At 52.6% G+C, this 18,150-nt stretch overlaps 1 protein-coding gene across 4 annotated transcripts in view; it reads right to left on the bottom strand.

Moving 5' to 3' along the window:
• Positions 1 to 18,150, bottom strand: part of LOC147236812 (bone morphogenetic protein receptor type-1A-like) — a 36,571-nt gene that overhangs the window by 6,031 nt on the left and 12,390 nt on the right. For 3 of the 4 annotated variants that reach the window (XM_086174402.1, XM_086174418.1, XM_086174408.1), the window contains exons 2-3: positions 15,795 to 15,892; positions 4,658 to 4,927 (exon numbers count right to left, since the gene is read on the bottom strand). In XM_086174402.1, the coding sequence (XP_086030528.1) occupies positions 4,658 to 4,727 (70 nt within the window). In that variant the 5' untranslated portion in view covers positions 4,728 to 4,927; positions 15,795 to 15,892. Of the gene's footprint in view, positions 1 to 1,214; positions 1,586 to 4,657; positions 4,928 to 15,794; positions 15,893 to 18,150 lie in introns of those variants that run through there. The other variant, XM_086174395.1, reaches the window with a different exon arrangement.

Below are 18,150 nucleotides of genomic sequence, written 5' to 3'. Positions count from 1 at the left end.
GCCATGGCTACGGCCAGCTTGAGGCGTTTACCCTCAGAGCAGGCTTCCCCTTATCCGGCTCCTCCACCGAGGAGAGCGTCCGTTTGGTCCACGGCGAGGAGAAGACGTTCGTTTAGAACCCCCGAAACGGACTTCGCTTGCTCTGCGGAAGAGTCGGGGCGCGGATGGATCCCCGAACTCGGCAAACACGGGGTCACGGCGGATGTAAACACCCAAACGTACGACCGACGGGGTGTCGTCTGGGTGATCCCTGGGATTTTGGAGAACCGATCCGGACGGGCCGGCCCGTCTGGAAAGAATCCGGTCGGGGTCATGAAGGGTGGGGGTTGGAACGACACAGGAAATGAAAATACATCCACATGATTCTGGCGGCGGGCGGCGCGGAGGGTTCTGCCCGAGCTCTGAGGCTGCAGCCGGGAGGAACCGGGAGTAACAGGAGAGTGGAAATGGCTGCCGTGCGCTGGCTGTGCGCGCCTCCATCCACATGTGTGCTTAATTGCCAGCCGGCGTGGAGTCTGAGGTCTGGCAGAGCGCGGCGGGTGACGGACTCTTAAAGTCACAGAGCTGCTGTTTACGCGCAGCGGCGGCGGCTGCCTGATGATACCGTGATGTGCGGCCAAGAGGGCTCAGGCGGCGTAAACATCTGACGTCCGGCCTTAGCGTCAAACGGGGGGGGAATTAGCCGACGGCTAACTCAGTCGCACCGAAGACGCCGTCGAAACACACGATGTGATGAAAGAAAACCCCGCCGAGCAGACGTACGATGCGCAGCTCCACATGGAGGGAAAAGCGTGGCCGCGAAAATAATCCCGCGCGGGAAGAAGCGGACGACCCCGAAGTGATAGCAGCCGACGCTAACTGACTGCATTCCAGCAGGCGTGTTGCAACAGAGGTCACAGACGGTAAGGCGGGTTTTTGATTTGAAATGAACGCAGGAGTGCTTGGCGTAAACCGCCGGGGAACCCAGAGCTGCCGACCGGAGGTCAGAAGAAGGAGCCGGACGTCGTCGAAGAAAGAAAGTTAAATAGGAAGAAAGAGCGCGGCGGCGCGAGTTCAAACGGGGAGAAACGACGGAGGGCAGGCTTGAAGGAAAAGTAAAAACATCTATAAATCACAAGATCTGAGCGCGCCGTCCCTCCACCTCCGCTTCCTCCTTTCCTGAGGAGAAGGAATGCGGCCGAGCTGCTTGTAAAAGCACGGCGCACTTGTTTTACCTCCTGCCAGGGACCATCTGCAGAAGACCTGAAGAGGGAGCTCGCAGCGGAGAGGAGTCACTGTTATCTCCGGCGAGGTGGACACGCAGAAGACCTCGCAGGCTCGGAGTAAAACAAAGTAAACAAAGTTGTTTACTCCGAAACGGACGGGTAATAAGTCCGTCTCGGGTTTTCGGGAACGATGGCGATCCATCCTGGGTCGTCTGTCCGATGTCACATTCGGGGAGGTTACGGGTAAAATCATCGGCCTCACATGCGGGACCTTATCACTTCTGTCGCCTTCTGTCGCCGTGGTAACCCGAGGACCCGGACATTTTCACCCCCGGGTACCGTCGCTGGAAATCTAGTGGCGGGTAAACCCGTGTCTGGTTCGGGTTTTTCCCCTTGCGCTTCTCCGGCTCGCGAAAGAAAACGTCGGCGGAGGAAAAACGATCAGCGTTTCAAAGGGCAAACGTGTCTCCGGGGGGGCTGAGGGATATTTCCGGAGAACAATGGCTGTTTGGAGTATTCGGCTCGTACAGTGTCATATAGGAAGCGGCTCGTGTGCAAAGAGGAAGCGAGAGCGGCAGCAATCAGCTCAACAGCTTCCTGCCGGGGCGGAGCGCCGGCCGAAGGCAGCCGATGCTGCAGACCGGCGGGTCTGCCTGGTCCGCCTGGCGGGCTCACAATCTGCTTCCTGGCTTTTAATCCTCGCACCGAAGGATACCGAAGCGGACCTTTCCGCTATAATTACCGAGACGTTTCCAACGTGTTCTCGGTCTCAGAAATCCGCGTCGCCATCCGCATTCTTCCGGAGGGAATTGGGACTCGAGAGCAGAAGAAAGAGGCGGCTCTGAGGAGGAACGCCGATCTAGGAGTGGAAAAGTAAAGGCGATAAGACGCCACGGCGGTCCCTCCCTTTCCTCCAGATTAGGGTGTTTGTGTGTCGCTGATATCAGACGCGGTCCATCACAGTCGCTAACACTTCAGCCCAGCACCGTCCTGCCCTTATCTGCAGCCACGGTGTGTGTGTGAGGGCCAGATTGACAGGGCACACACACACACATTGTGGTGGAAATCAGAGCCCTCGTGCAGAAGGTCGCGAGCGGTGGCCTTTTAAAGCGTTCCTCCGAAAACCGCTTTCTGCTGTGGCGTAGAGACAAATAAACATCCGTCCAAAGATGTCTGTTTTTACATCCCATCAGCAGCGCACACTGCTCTAGCAACAAGACTAGCATCATCTCTCTCAACCTTCAAGAAACAGGTAAAAACGGTTCTCTTTCAGGACTTTTTACTGCGCTGATGCCCCAGATCAGGTTAGGCAGCAAGTTAGGCTATGCAGTGTGTGTGTACGTTTGTGTATGTCTTTGTCAAAAAAAAAAAAAAAACTCCCTAACCCCAGCTTACTGTTCTGTATATTTCCTGTGCATCGTGTATTTGCAGTCCCTCTGTCCTCTATTGTTAGTCGCTTTGGATAAAAGCGTCTGCCAAATGCAATGTAATGTAAAGCTGTTAGCACCCGATCTACAGGATTTCCAAACTCATCCACAACGTGCATTTGACATCTGGATCACATGACCAGGGTAAAAAACAAAATCTTATTTAGGTTTGCGACGGCAGCCACGGATCAGCGTAAAAACCTGACTCCTGAAAGCGTCTCTGACTCACAGGGAACGAGGACGTGAGGAGCAGCGCCGGGACGTTATTGGGGGTTGGACGCCAGCGACTCAAAACCTCAACTGCGCAATTTTTTCCCGGCGCTGTTCCGGAGGGGGGCGGCTAATGTGCACCTTCTAGCGGCGGCGTCGAGCCTCCCAACGCTTTGGTGTGGCCGGACGGGAAGCGGACGGAAGCGACGGAGGAGGCCGGATCCGTCACGTCCTGGGTCGAGTCCAGGGGAGGAAGACGGTCCTCGGCGCGAAGGGCCGAGCTCATTGTTTTTCACAAGTGCGGCGACTCCTCGGTGACACAGCTTCCCTTTCACAACGCTCAGACCGGCCCCGACGCGAAATGTTTATTTTGAGCCGCTTACATAATCTCTGAGTAACCGCGCGGCCGTTTGTTCTGGCTATTTCTGAACGTGTTTTAAGGAACTTCTCGGTCGAAACGTCGCCGCTGAAAGGTACGTTTTCCGACGGGAAACTTGAATTTGGAAAATCGAATCGGACAAACGGTCACGTCTGAGCGTCACGTACCTCAATATTCGGGAAACAATTATAGGCTATCTGATGCAGACACGGCGATCACAAACACACACACACACACACACACACTCCTGACGAGGATTCCTGCTCCGAATGAAACAAAGACACCGGCCTGCTGCCAAGGTGAGGCCCGGGTTCTGTTTTATTTCAGTCAGGCAGGAAACATGAGGCAGAAGCGCCGCCGCCAATGGAAATCACATGCTAACGTCTTTCCTCTATCGGCCAATTGGCACTCGAACGCGGCTTCGACAAAGGCTCGGGGGGGCCGGGGTGTGTGTTCAGGGAGGGGGGCCGGCGCATTTCTTCAAATGCTAATGCGGCTCAGACGGCGCGCTTTATCTGAGCGCAAACTGGAGGGTTAATAAGTGACAGCGGTTCAAGCCTTGTTTCCGCGGCGCTCGGAGAAGGAGGGCACGATTGGGTGCGGCGAGGGGGTCGAAGGGACGTCGGACAACCGCTTCAGAAACAAACTTTCCCGAAAAAGCAGCCAAAACGTTCAGCCCGGTCGCATCAGATCGATTCCGACAGCAAAGACGTTTCAGGAGGAAGACGGAGATAGCGATCGGCTAACCCAGGGGTCGGCGACCCGTTACACTGCGGCTCCGAGTGGCTTGGGAAAATAAATGATAAATGTTGAATTGAAGTGTATTTCATTTGCGTCAATTCCTTTTTTTTTAAACTTTTAGTCCTAAGTTGGAAGATTGTTGTGATCTTGAAATATTAAATAGAATGATATTTGTTATTTTTTGCCGCTCAAAATAACGTCACACTCGCGGAAGCCGGTATAGTCCTGTGCGCACAACTTCAGTCCCATAAACCAGGTAAAATAAATATTTATGAAGATATTTTGGAATATATTTATTTTTTCATTGTTTACTGACAGTGATTTTTTCCCAATTTATTTTTAAAATTCACGTCTAGGCTCCGCTACACGCTCTGAAAGCCCAAAGCTCAAAATGAGTTCATTACATAAATAAAATTTTATTTTCTCCGTAATACTTTGTGAATTTCAGAAGCAGCACACTACACACTTGTTTATACAAGGTGTAAAGGTAATAAAAAGCAATATATACAGTGGTACCTTTATTTTAGACGTCAAAAAGTAATTGCGGCTCCCAGTGTTTTCTTTTCCGAGGAAACCGGGTCCAAATGGCTCTTTGGGTGTTAAAGGTTGCCGACCCCTGGTCTTGCCGGTGCGGCTTATACTCAGGTGCGCTCAATAGTCAGGAAATTAGGGTATCCAAAATTGAAGTGTCTTACCGTCAGCTCGGAGGGACAGCAGGAGAGCGGTGGCCATCACCGCCGGCCACCACCGCGACAGGCCTCCCATCCCGCCGCAGGACGGGACCGACTCCGGACCCAGACGCTGGACTGGGAGGAAACGTCCCGCTTCAGAAAACCACTCTGGGGTCCACAGCAGGAGCCGGGCGGAGCTCCGGACGCTCAGACCGGGCCTCGCGGAGAGGGACGGTCCGGAGGAGGGGATATCACTGTATCAGGTCCTCTTCTGTCTCGATGGGTCTTTGGGTCCTGACAAGGGAGAGGAGGTTAGTCTCAAGTATCTCAACTGCAGTCCGTTACAACAGTGTTGATGAACACGGTGTTGTCGTGGCAACGTCTCAGGAGGACCACCGGTGGATTCACAGTGTTGGAGTAAGTCGGGTTGACTGCAACCCGTACCGAGTGCTATCGCAGAGATTTAATGGAGCTGTTTGGTGCTAAAAGTCTGCCTTTTCCCAATCTGCCTTTTCCTGTAAAGCCATAAAAGAATGGAATGGGCTTCCAGACAATCTTAAGAACATGACTGATTTTCACACCTTTACACGGCTGTTAAAAATTGGATTCTTCAGCACCAAACATGCTCACGCTAACAATACCAGATGGGTATTTTTCCCCCAGATGACCAAAATAATAATATCACAACAATAGCACTTTCAACTTGCAAAATACATATGTTATTGCCTGTTTATATATTGTATGGTTATCTTATTGCCTATCTGTATATTTTAAACATTTTGTCAATTTTGTACAGTTTTATATTTGTATTGTCCAGGACTACAGATGGGAATTAGCTATGAGCTACAATCTGGTACAAACATCTCTGCCTCTGTGCTTAATGTAATTGTACACGCTCCTAACAAACTTATAAAAAAGCAAACGACGCTAGAAAGGTCAGCTAAACTCATGCTCAATTCTCAGATGTTGTCCTGTACCTACAAACACACCTTTCATGAGATACCTCCCACGCCCTTCCCCTCCAGGTCTACAAGGTCCCTGCAGTAATCGTGGTTCTTCATATATTCTTATACTTCCACGTGTTTTCTTGCACCCACAGCTGACAAATGATTCTTGTTGAGGAGAACCTTCGTCTGCAGAGGCTCGAAGCCCCGAACCGGCTGCGTGCAGTTGTTGCCCCCCCCGCCCTTACCGGGTCTCGGTGCGCCGTGACCCGGTGACCCCTGCCGGCCCGGCGCTGGCCTCCGACGGTCCCGCTAACTACCAAAGTATTTGTCCGGGGATGTTCTGCAATTACAGACATTGGCCCTACGCAGCGCTAATAGCCGCATGTCGCAATTAGCGGGCGCCGAAAGGGAGCGAGGGGCGGGATGGGGGGGGGGGGGGGGGCGGCGCCGTGTGTGTGTGTGTGTGTGTGAGTGAATTAGTGGCGCTGCCCGGCCGGTGTCTGTCACTTTTCATTTGCCCGGGGGGGACAAAGAGGCCCGACCTGTGACCCACTTTTCACACATCCTTGGCCGAGGAGGCAAAGAACAAAGATGGTCACAGCAATGGACGGGCTGGCCCAGTGTACGGGAGGTGTGTGTGTGTGTGTGTGAGTGTGTGTGTGTGAGTGGGGGTCGTTAGGACAGAGGAGGAGAGCCCAGTTAGGGAGCATGTACAATGGACTGAGGAGGGCGGGTGATAAATAGGAAATATGAAAAAGATGACGTCGTCATCAGGAGGTCTTTGTGTGGCCGACATACGACCAGCATTCAAACGACACCGTTCCACCTCCCGCCGCCGGACACACACACACACACACACACACACACACACACACACACACACACACACACACACACACACACGGGGCCCCGGCCACGCTGCATCGCCTCCCCACGACCTCAAGGGGGCGCTAGGCCGAGTGACCCATCGACTGTCTTTATGAAGGTGTGTTTGGGGCCGCAGCCGGCGCCCGCCACACCTTTCCGGGCTTTTCCTTTTTCAACCTGACGCGGCGCCGCCGCTGTCCTCCGGCGCCGTCTCTGCAAGAGGAGAGGAGCTTATTTGAGGGCGGCGTGCAACAGGGTCGGACAGACGTGGAGTCGTCACGTGGGCGGCGGCACTGGACTCGCGTACTTTGAGCGGAACCTCTGCGATTGTATCACGCTGAACATGTGAAGGTCCGCGCAGTGTTTGTGTGTGTGTCAGCCAGTGAGAGAAGGAGTGTGTGTGTGTGGATCCTGGGTGGGAGACGGAGTGTGTGCTGGCGTCACCGGCCGGATGAGACGAAGAGGAAGAATCTTCCCAGGGCTGCCGCAGCAGACCTCCAGTGTTTGAGAGCCTCCACCTTTTTCCTGACCAAACACCACCACCATCTGCTGAGATAACACACACACACACACACACACACTCAAGCGGTGTGTGTGTGTGTGTGTGTGCGGAGCAAGACCAGGCAGGTTCAGGAAAGACTGTTCTGGAAGCTCCTAGACAGGAAACACCCCCACACCCTTCCGAAATCATCCAACACGTCCACGTCCCTTTTTTAACGCCGCTTTGACGTGATGCTGAGCTTCTGCTCGATCGCGTCTTGAAAACGGTCGGATCCTGGATGGAATCCGTCTGCAGGCGTCAAGAGTGAGAAAAGGTAAACAATCTCAACAGACGCACGTTCTGGAAAACCTCGAGGTGTCGGGTATCTTTGTCTCCACCCATCTCCCAGCTCCTCCTCAGCAGAGTCGTGTTCGGACATGTCTCCGGATCCCTCCGTCACTCGACAACAAGCTCCTTCTTTCCTCCGGCAGAAAAGACGCACAGATTTATACCGACGTTATGGACGAGAGCAGGTGTGACCGATACGTCGATCGCAAAGGTAGTGTGTGTAGATCGCATGGCGTTAAAACGTCCTCACTATGAAATTTGTCTCTTGACCGACAGTCGGTCGTAGGCGTCATTGCGAACGTGCAAATAACGGCGCGTTCTAGCATGCTAGCGCGTTAGCCTCCAATTTATGTCTCTTAAAGTTATGGGTATAAAAATGACTGGGGGAGCTGGAGCAAGTAAAAAGACTACAACGGAATACGAGTTGGTTTTTTTTTAATGTCATTTCCAAAGTGCGTTTGCCTCATCTGCCGGTCTGCCATTGCTAAACCGAAAAAGGGAAATGCGGAGCGTCATTTTCAGAACGTTCTTAAAAACTACAACGCCGACTTCCCTCCGAAAAGTGAGCTGAGAAGGAGAAAGGTGAAGGAACTAAAACCCCGTCTGTCAGGACAGCAGTCGTTTTTCTCACAGCTAACTTCAACTACCGTAATTTACGGACGATAAGCCGCAACTTTTTTCACGTAAACAACGATGCGGCTAATATATGGACTTTTTTTTGGGGGGTGGGCGGCGCTAACGAGCTTCACGCCGCTAAAACGTTTATCCTCATCCCATCGGACCGATGAAATGACCGGGAAATTCTGAGTCCGTTCAACTCCGACAACCGAAGAAGACGACTTTGACGGTTTTAGCGCGCAGGAGGAAGCCCGAGATAGCGATCGGCTAGCCGGTGCGGCTTATATTGAGGTGCGCCTAATAGTCCTGAAATTACGGTATGCTGCTGACTCCATTCAACTCATCAGAAAAAGGTATTTACCAAAAAAAGTACTCTGTTGTAGTGTGTCATAAAGGTTCATGCAGTTATGCAAGATCCACAAACATTTATTGTGTTAAGTATACTCAGTAGATATACAAATAAATATATATTCAGCATTTTTAGTGGAGGTAAATCATTTTTACATTTGAAAAGTAGCTCACAAGTCGAAAAATCGTGGGCACCCCTGGACTAGAGGTAAAATCGGACGGTCCGGAGGGCTCAGGTATCTGGCAGGCTGTCTAGATTTGCTGCTTTTTTTCTGCGGGTTTGTTTGCGGCACCCAGGGTTTCCGCCTCTTTGAGCGGCGGCGGGTTCGCAACTGATCTGACCTTTAGCATGAGCAAAGAAATGTGGGTATATTCAAAGCAAACCCAAGGCATCTCCCCTCCAGCCCAGCCAAACTACCGGACAGATACGTTAAATCTCCGTCATAACAATGAATTTACGGGTTTCCCCTTCTTCTGACCCTTAAGGTCATCTTCAAAAGTATCTGCTGAGTTCCAGTCCGATGGCGTGCTTGTTATCTGCCATCTGGAGTCTATGTTTACGCAGTTCCGGCTGTAATTACAAAGTCATTACTTGCGGCCTGTGTGTGTGTGTGTGTTTTATCAAGTCATTGTTTTATTGTAGAAAACACTTTGTGCTTCGTTTAATTAGCATGAAAAGTGCTCCCCAAACACGGTGTGCCAGGAAAGAGCCTGCTGATAGGAACCAGGAGCGCCGCACCACCAACCACGGCGTCCTACGCTGAAGATACCTTTTATTTATTCGCTTTAAGGGAGTAGAAGAAGCCGAAGGACCAGCGGCGCGCTAACGTTAGCTTCTTCCTTTCGGGGGCGGGTGAGTCACTGAGGAGCTCAAAACCATTTCAAAATAATATCTTGTCGTGAACTCATGTATTTTCTTCCTGCGGACACGTTGAGGAGCACAACTCGTCTCCGCGTGATGGAGTTTGTTTGTCACGGTCGGATGACGTTTCCGACGGCGCGGTTAGCTAGAGGACGAGTCACGGCGAGGCCGGCGCGAAGGACGGAGGCGCCGGTGGGCTTCTCCCGAGCGGACTCCTTCCTCCTTCTGCGCGAGCTGGACGTGATATCAGAGTCTTGGAGGAGTCGCGCTCGCGGCGGCGCCAATGAAAGCAGGTATTGTTAGCCGGCCCCCACCTGTAGAATAGGAGCCCTTATGGGGAACCGCTGAGCCGTGGCCGGCGACCCCCTTCCCCCCGGGGGAAGGAATTCCAGGTCACACCACTGCAGGAATGCTGGGAAATGTAGCAGAAACCCTAGCAGATGGGGGCTTTATGGAGGCTTTCTGCCCGGAGGGGGGGGGGTAATAACCGTTCACCTGGCTGGAGGTGGACAACAAAAACCACCTCCAGGTACGGTGATACTCCTTCTCGGCCGTCGTAAAAAAAAAAAAGCAACCCCCTCCCCGTCTGCCGAGGAGATTAGCGTCCTCCAGGACACAGAGGACGGGTTTGTGCCAGCCAGCGGGGTGATGCACCGCTGGGCGTCGCGGTTCAACTCCCACGGGTATCAAGAACCGAACCCCTACGCCGACGACGTTTTCTTCGGGTTGAAATCGAAGAAGAGCGACATCTGTTTTGGAGACGTTTTTTTTTCCAGACCACCCACGGAGCCGGGAGAACGCGTCGCCGCGCAGCTCGCTAACGTGAACGCGTTTCCCCCCCCCCGGCCAGGAGGGTCCGGAGGAGCTCATTCGAACGGGGAAAATGGCAGTGAATCGTGCTACAGGCGAGCGTGAAGGCTAAACATCAATAACGGGGCCTTCATGCGCCCCCGGCTTCCCGCTTCGGAGGAATGGCGGCAGACTAAACAAATGAGTGGAAGGCCCGAGTGGCCGGCGGTGGGGGAGGGAACCCGCGGCCCCGGAGCTTTACAAATAAATTCAAGTAATGGGGGAGATTGGCATCGGCGGGGGATATTAATGGGGACGGACGATAAGAGGGACAAGTTTGTTTTTACGTTTTACCGCCTTATCCTGGTCTGCATCTGCTCCATCGCGGGGATATCGGAGCCCGCGGCGGTACGAATCAGCCCGTTCGATTGGCGATTGATCCCGGCCGTGACTGATAATACCGGAAAGAGCCGGTCTCGGGGAGGCCGATGATCCACCGACACGAGCCGTGTCAAATTTCTCTCCTCGGCCGTCAAAATCCGGCGGCGATGAAGCGGCTCCTGCTTGCGGAGTATCTGCCGGACCCGCGGCGGAGGTGCGGTGACGAGGTCACGTGTGGGAGGCATGCTAATGCAGCTTAACATCCTCATTAGCCGCCACGGAGGGGAGTAATCCACTCCCGACTCCGTAATGAAGTAAACCAATAAAGAAGTCTTGCTCTTTGCTCTCGTCACATCATTTTCCACAAGAAGAGTCTCATCCTTGCTTTTTTTTTTTTTTTTTTTTTTTTTCTCCCTGCAAGCTCCCTCCCTCCCTTCCTCTCTCGCTCCATTCAGAACCCTCTCCCTCGTCCCACCTCCTCTTTCTCCCGTTTCCATTCGTTGCTCTCTGTTTCCCATTTCTGTCTTCCTCTAACGTTCCCTCCTTTTGCCCCCCCTCCCCTCCTTTTCCTCTTCCTCTCCGCCCGCCGCCTCTCATTTCTCCGTTCTCCCCTGGTCGTGGTCCCTCTTGGCCCCGTTCCCCGTCCCCTCCCGGGGCCCCTCCTTGCAGGCGGGCCTCTGGGTGCCGCAGCAGCCTCCCGTCGGTGTCGGCGCCCTGCCCGACATGCCTTTCAGGGCCTGGGAGACTGCAGGCCAGACTTTCTGGCTCCACTGCCATTGTTTGCTTGGCTGCTTTGCGCCTCATCCCCGGCGATGGATTAGCATAAGAATACCCAGAATACCCCGAGCCGCGGTGTGTGTGTGTGGCGCTGCCGGCCTCTTCCTCCCCGCATCTTCCGCCTCGGCTTCTCCTCCTCCCGCTAATCCTCCTCTTCGACGTCGTCGTCCCGAGTTTGATCCGACCCATCTAACTTAATGATCGCGGGCCGATGGTTCTCGCGGCGACTCCGAGAAAGGCGCTCTCGGCGGCCTTCGTGCATCCAGTGTTTCCCATCAATCTGATATCTTAATCTAATAATTAGAAATAAATATTATCTTCATACGTTTGTAATTAAATCAGCGACGTTTCTTCCAAATTGGTAACAACGTCCTATCAGGGCGGAGATCAACGATCACTTTGTTATCAATTAATTTGGCAATCATTTTTGCAATAAATCATCTCCACCGCAAAGACAAACGTCTGCTGTACTTCTGACAGCGCGCACACACACACACACACACACATTCAAACAGAGGGTGTTGGTGTCGATGTTTTTTAAAACTCTATAGTACCACAACAGGTATACCTTCCTCACCATAAATAAGCAATAAATCATCTCCAACGCAAAGACAAACATCTGCTGTACCTCTGACACACACACAGACACACACACACACACACACACACACACTCAAACAGAGGGTGTTGGTGCAGATGTTTTTTAAACTCTATGGTACCACAACAGATATACCTTCCTCACTGTAAATAAAAGACTACAATGGAAACGAAGAAAGGCTCAGATGCAGCACATCTGCAAAATATTTCACGTCGCCATTGCTCAATAACCCCAGAGCGTGCAGCTCGGCGCAGGGTTCTGCCTTCAGGAAGGCCGTGGCAGACCCTGAAGGTGGACGGCGGGGGCGTCGCATCTCCGACAAACCGCGCTGAGCAGCCGCCGCTTTCTCCACTGGGGGCGGCACAGGTCGCAGCTAGATAAAGTCATACGCGGCGATTTCCCCATGGCTTCCGTCGCCATAGAAACAGGTCTGTCCATCAGCGGCACGGTGGTGTCTCTGTCCTCCGTGGGAGCCGTTGGACAAACACGCTCAGGCCTTGAAAACGCCATCAGAGAGGACACTAGAGGATCTTTGTTTTTAAACTAAACCAGAAGAAGACGACGTGGCCAAAGTCCTAAAGACACGGGCCGATGTGCACAGCAGAGACTTTCAAACAAAACCATGGTATTGGAGTGTCGAGATAAAGCCATGGCCGCCAAATTAAAAAAAAGAAGCCTCCCAGTTTGGCAAAGATGACTGACTTGTGAGCACGTGGTCTTCAAAGATCTTTCATTCGAGCCAGATCAGCCCCGAGGCCCAGGTGGCAGCGGGAGAAGGTTTGTTTACATCTGGAAAAGCACATTCCGGATCAGCATTGAAGTCTCAATGTAAAGGAAAGGACTGGAACCCCCGACTGAGATTAGACCCCCGTCCCGCCCGGTCCCAGAAGTGCCTGGCGGATTTTCCAGCGGGTCTGGTGTGTGTGTGTGTCTGTGTGTGTGTGTGTGTGTGCAAATGTTTAGCGCCTCGCATGTGTGATTCATTAGTGGAATAATAATTCTCTCACCTTCCAGGCAGCTCTGAGAACCTTATAATAAATCCGCAGCTTATGAATATGAAGAGAAGGTGTGCATTTTGGAGTTGCCTGGTTACCACGGTGACGGCTACAAACTCCAGACAGAAGACGGTTGAAGCGTCGGCTTATCAAACGTCATCAACTTCCCGCTCCCTCTGTCGGGAACGCGGGGAGCGGGTAACAAGAAAGGCTCCGACAGCGGGCCGTCCGGCGGGGTCCCGGGCCTCGCCGTGTCGCCGAGTTCCTCGCCGGCATCTCGCCGGATTTTCTGTTTTCATAACGAGATCCGCCGCCTGCCAGTTGCACTGGTCCCGTCCCAGTATGAAGGAGTGGAAAATGAGCAGACTGGAGTCCGGACAACTTTCCCCGAGGCAACATGTGAAAACATAAAGCTAAAATATAACTGTAATTGTAGCAGACAGAATATTGGCCCCGCATATGTGTGTTAGTGTGTGTGTATGTGTGTGTGTGTGGTCTGGGACTGGACTCCGTGGAGAAAGGCCGGATGGTTTCATCCACCGTGTCGCCTTGGAAACTACAGCCAGGCCACAGAGCGCTGACACTTAATAGGTGGTCTTGTGTGTGTGTGTGTTTATATACGCATGTCTGTGTGTGTGTGTGTGTTAAAAATTATGAGCAGTTTCCACCAGTGAGACGTTCTGACGTGCAGTAAACAGACGACAGAGGCGAAGGATGAATATGGACGGCCAGAAAAGACGGATGACAGAGTTGCGTTCCCAGAAGTGGAGTGGAAGGGTCCGGAATCCGAGCTGCGTTTTTGCCGATGAAGTTTAAAAACATTCAGTCGCCTTGTTCCTGTCTGAAGCGCACCGTCACACGCGACGGCCGGAAAGGAAACGAGGAAATAGTGCCGATTCGTCGAAAGGTGGCGTCTGGCGTGAGGTTGCAGGGACGACATGTTGAATCCCCGCTTTTAATTTGTCCTTCCGACGCGGCGGCTCCGGACAAACCACAACAACGGACGACGTGATTGTGGAAAAAGCGTGGCGTCGCAGGGTTTTCCGACTCCCTCGGTCGTCCTCGGGATCCGGGATCCCGGCCCTGACGGGGCATCGGACGGCCCCGGACGGGCCCCGCGCCGTAACCTAAGCCGAGGCGGGTTGCTGCGAGTGTGCGGCGGGCGGAGGCCGCCGAGGGACATCTGGGAGTGATTTAGAGCTGCAGACTGGCCGGCTCTGTTTGAAGGTCTGTCAGCGCGAGCTGAGAGTCAGACGCTGGAGTCACCTCGGCCCGGAGGAGAAAGAAAAAAAAAAAAGAAAAAATCTCGGAGGCCGAGATGTGCCTGGTTTCACCGCGCAGTCACGTACCGGGAGAAACTCAATGATGTCAAGCCGCCGAGGAAAAACTGATCCCAGCACATCTGGAGGACGGTTCAGCGCCGCTAGCGGGACGTCTGAAGACCGAATCAGCGTTTCTCCGGGGTCAAAACAAATGATTGCAGCGTGGAAATGTTGCAAAGCCGTCTTTGCGGTCGAAAGAAAGAAAAACAAGGGGATAAAAAAAAAGCGGCCGATCATCCATCATCGCAAACGTCAATACAGCTGATTCTCCGGCGGAGCTCCCGTCACTCACCTGGACCCGGATTGATATTGTTGGAACCATAAAACGGGGATTTAGTCATCAGGCTGTCTCATTACGGGGTTGCGGTTTGGCTGTTTCACATTCCAAATGGGTCTGAAGTTGTTTGCGTGCCGGCCGGCGTCTCTACTCCGGCCACCTGGAGGCTCGCGGAACAACTCAGAAATGCGACGGCCCGTTTGGGTTTACGATTGATTTTTCAAATCGAAATGCAGAAATTGATCTCCCGCCGAGAGGACGTCCCACATCGGGATGGTTCTGTTTGGGCTTCTGATTTCAGCGATACGGCTACGAGCCCACCGGCGCTTTTTCACGTCAAACGTGAAACAGACAGTTCACGTTTTTGTGAACCGCCATGCTGGTTCCTGTTGACACCCATGAACAGACCGTCCAAATAAATAGTGGTTTCTGGTCATAAATATGAAATCGACCGGCAGCTCTTGCAGCGGCCGCCATTACGATGTAGATGCGATGTTTGAACCCTATCATTTAAAAAAAAAAAAAAAAAAAAAAAAAAAAACAACAACTATCCTTTTCGGGTGATTATTTTTGGGACGTAGTAAAATACCGGAATTGTGGCCACCCTTGTAATAAGCACTGACAAAACAGGAGTTTAACACAATTCCATAAACGAAGTCATTGAGAAGAGAAAAATGGAAACAAATGTCAGCGTTTTCCGAGATGAGCCGACGCCAGAGACGAAGCCTCGCGCTCTCCGAAGGCGCAGGAAGGCGCACGTTTCACACATCGGAGGACACTCCCACCCACGGACACTCAGCGAGTGAACAAGTCCACACCAGGAGGGGGGGGGGGGGCGTCCGCTGCAGCCATCAATGGCTGGGAAAACACTCACACACACACACACACTTTCTTCAACAAAGAATGACTTCACCTTTCTCTGCCTCACACACACACACACCGCATGTTTTTCAAATACTATACACACAAATTACAAATGCAGACACCCTCTTTGCAATGTATTACCTCACCTGACACACACACACACACACACACACACACACACACACACACACACACGTCCAGACGGCAGCCTTCAGGCTCGGGAGTAATCAGTGGTCTTCCTGCTCTGCGGTTATTAATCAAAGCGGATGACAAGTAGCAAATGACCCAATCAGGGCCAGCGATTAAAAGGCAGGAGGCCTCCTGATTGGCTGGCTCTTCCTCCATCCCTGGGGGTCAGAGGTTAATCTCCTCAAAGAGCAGGAGAGGCGAGGGGGCTGGTGAATTGGCTAATCAAGTTTTAAGGAGCAATCACCGGTGCCTATATACAACACACTTTATGTTTATGTTTTCTGTGTGTGTGTGTGTGTGTGTGTGTGTGTGTGTGTGTGTGTGTGAGTGACACAGAGACAGGCGGAGCAGAGAGCCAAACAGTAATGTTTTTCATGTGACCACAATATGTGTCCTGCAGATGTTACACACTGACTGCAGTGAACTGAGCTGGAACACAACCGTGTGTGTGTGTGTGTGTGTGTGTGTGTGTGTGTGTGTGTGTGTGTGTGTGTGTACCTGACTGGCGGCTCCATGTTAGGCTGGCATGCTTGTCGATGCAAGGCTCCATGGGAGAAGCGGCGTTGCAGAGCGGAAGCCGGTCACATCAGACCAACCTGGGGAGACAAAGGTGTTGAAGGTCAGTCGCCGTCAGACATCAGATGGAGGATCTGGTCTGAGGGTTGGAGCTCAGCTCAGGAGATTTTTGTAGGACCGGGACGTTCAGCTGAAGCCGTCAGGTGAGGACATCGGTAAAAACGGTGGAGAAACCAAAGCGTCCGATGCCAGGAGGTCTGGTAGGAGGAGCTCCAAACATCTCTGCGTTTTCAGAGTGTTGTGATGTCTGGGACTCCGAGCGTTTCGCAACGACAAGACACTGAAATAAACCTTTGGAAGACTCTTGAGACCAATTAGACGTCTTCTTCGACCTCCTTAAAGGGACAGTTAACCCCAAAATAAAGATAAATACACTTTTCCTCCTGCCGTTGGTGCAAGGAGACTGTCTGGGTTGTGGTTTGGTCAAAGGGAAAGGACCAGGTCACGGGGTCAACTTGTGCTCCAGAGGGCAGAGGAATCTTTAAGAGGTGTTTCCAAAACACACACACACACACACACACACACACACACATCTGTGCATTAAAAGAAAACCAGGGAGGAGAAGCATTTGATTTCTGGAGAAAGACTGCTGGAATTCTCCAAAGTACCAGAGGACCCACCTTTCTAAATTCCTCCCAACAGCTTCAAAAGCCCGATACAATTCATACCATGAAAGGAGTTTTCTTCTCGGGAACATATGGAATCCCATTTAGGACCCCGGGGGCCCTCGGGGAACCATGGATCCACCTTAAAGATCCTGAGAAAGCACACCACACCCGCCAGAACTTGGACGAACCATGAAAGACAGATGGGAACCCGTTAAAAGTCCGACCGGATCCTCGGAGGGATGGCGGAGATATCAATAACAAGCGCCGGGAACTCCTGGAGGACTCCTTGACCCCGTCTCAAATTCCTCCCTTCCCTCCAGAAACCCTGGAAGAAGTTTATCAAGCACGTGACCGATGAATAAAAACAAAACGCCGCTTTTGGAAAAAAGGATCCATAATGAACTGCTTCGCCGAACGCGCTCCTGAAACGCTTCCAGAGCGCCGCGCTTTGAAAAGATGAAGCGAAAACCACCCAAGAGCGCGACGAAGACCTTGGATCCGGATTCCCCCTTTGGTGTCCGACGCTTCCCGGACAAAAAGAGCTTTTCTGTGCGCCTCGGCGGTGGATCGGCTCCGCCGTTCCATCTGTGATGATCTCAATGTGTTCGGAGCTTGTTGCCATTCATAAGGAGATAAGTGGAGCAGTGTGGCGGACAATCACGGCCTGGTCCACATCCTCTGCGGCACAGAGGCTGTTTCATGGGACCGGCGCGCCGTTCCTAAAAGGAGGCTTTATTTAGTCGGAGGCCCGCATCAGGTCCGTGACAGGGTATTTCAGAGACTCTGCAGCGCTGCTGGAAGCCACTCTGGTCTCCTGAAATCAGGTGCCGCGTCCATTTATTTAATCCTCTCTTCGAGGCTCCCCTGCGACAGAACGCCTGAATGTTCAGGTCCACCTGAATGTCGGGACTTTGTTTGGTTGATAGGACGTGTTTCCGTGGAGACGCATCCAAAGCGTTCCATCCTGTCAGAGATGTGTGGGCCTCCCAACACATGTGGCCCATTTTCTGGGCGACGGAGCGCAGCCGCTGATAGGCCGCCATTCCAACGCGTCTGCTTCCTCTTTACGCCGCCGAATGCGTCATCCGTTCCCGCTAAGGGCGCCGACGAGACGGGAGATGTTGTCAACGGGGAGGCCCGACGACTTGTGAGGGTTTCGTCAGGTAGAGCCCCCCCCCAACACACACACACACACACACACACACACACACACTGGAATCACATCTCGATTATGAACATGACCGCTTATAGTTCCTGCACATACCCGACTCCAAAGCGTCTCCAAACGGCCGAGCCGCTTTGCAATCCTTGCGATTCAAATTCTAAATGTGAGTTTTAATTGAAAATAAAACTTGATGTACGGCCCCGACCCTCTTTCGCGGCGGGCCAAACTCAAAGAACCGCTCGGGGGGGTCAAAGGTCAGCGGCAGCTACCTCAGCAGGGCGTCAGCACAACTCCTTGAGCTTCCTCTTCATCGCCCTGCTGCCAACAAAACTAACACGCTCAGCTGGAAAGTCTCCGGACAGGGTAGGAAACTGTTGATGTGTGTGTGTGTGTGTGTGTGTGTTTTTGGGCTCCACCTCATGGGAGGAGAAACGACAGCAGCGGGGATTCAGCCACTGAGTTTTTATAGAAGCGACGAGGAGAAAATAGATGCCCGAAGACGGGG

Source organism: Fistularia commersonii, chromosome 2 (assembly GCF_037954325.1).
Source record: "Fistularia commersonii isolate RoL2024-O1a breed Wild chromosome 2, RoL_Fcom_v1.0, whole genome shotgun sequence".
Taxonomy (NCBI): domain Eukaryota; kingdom Metazoa; phylum Chordata; class Actinopteri; order Syngnathiformes; family Fistulariidae; genus Fistularia; species Fistularia commersonii.
Note: the sequence above shows the minus strand (reverse complement) of the source record. Positions and strands in the feature narration are given on the sequence as shown.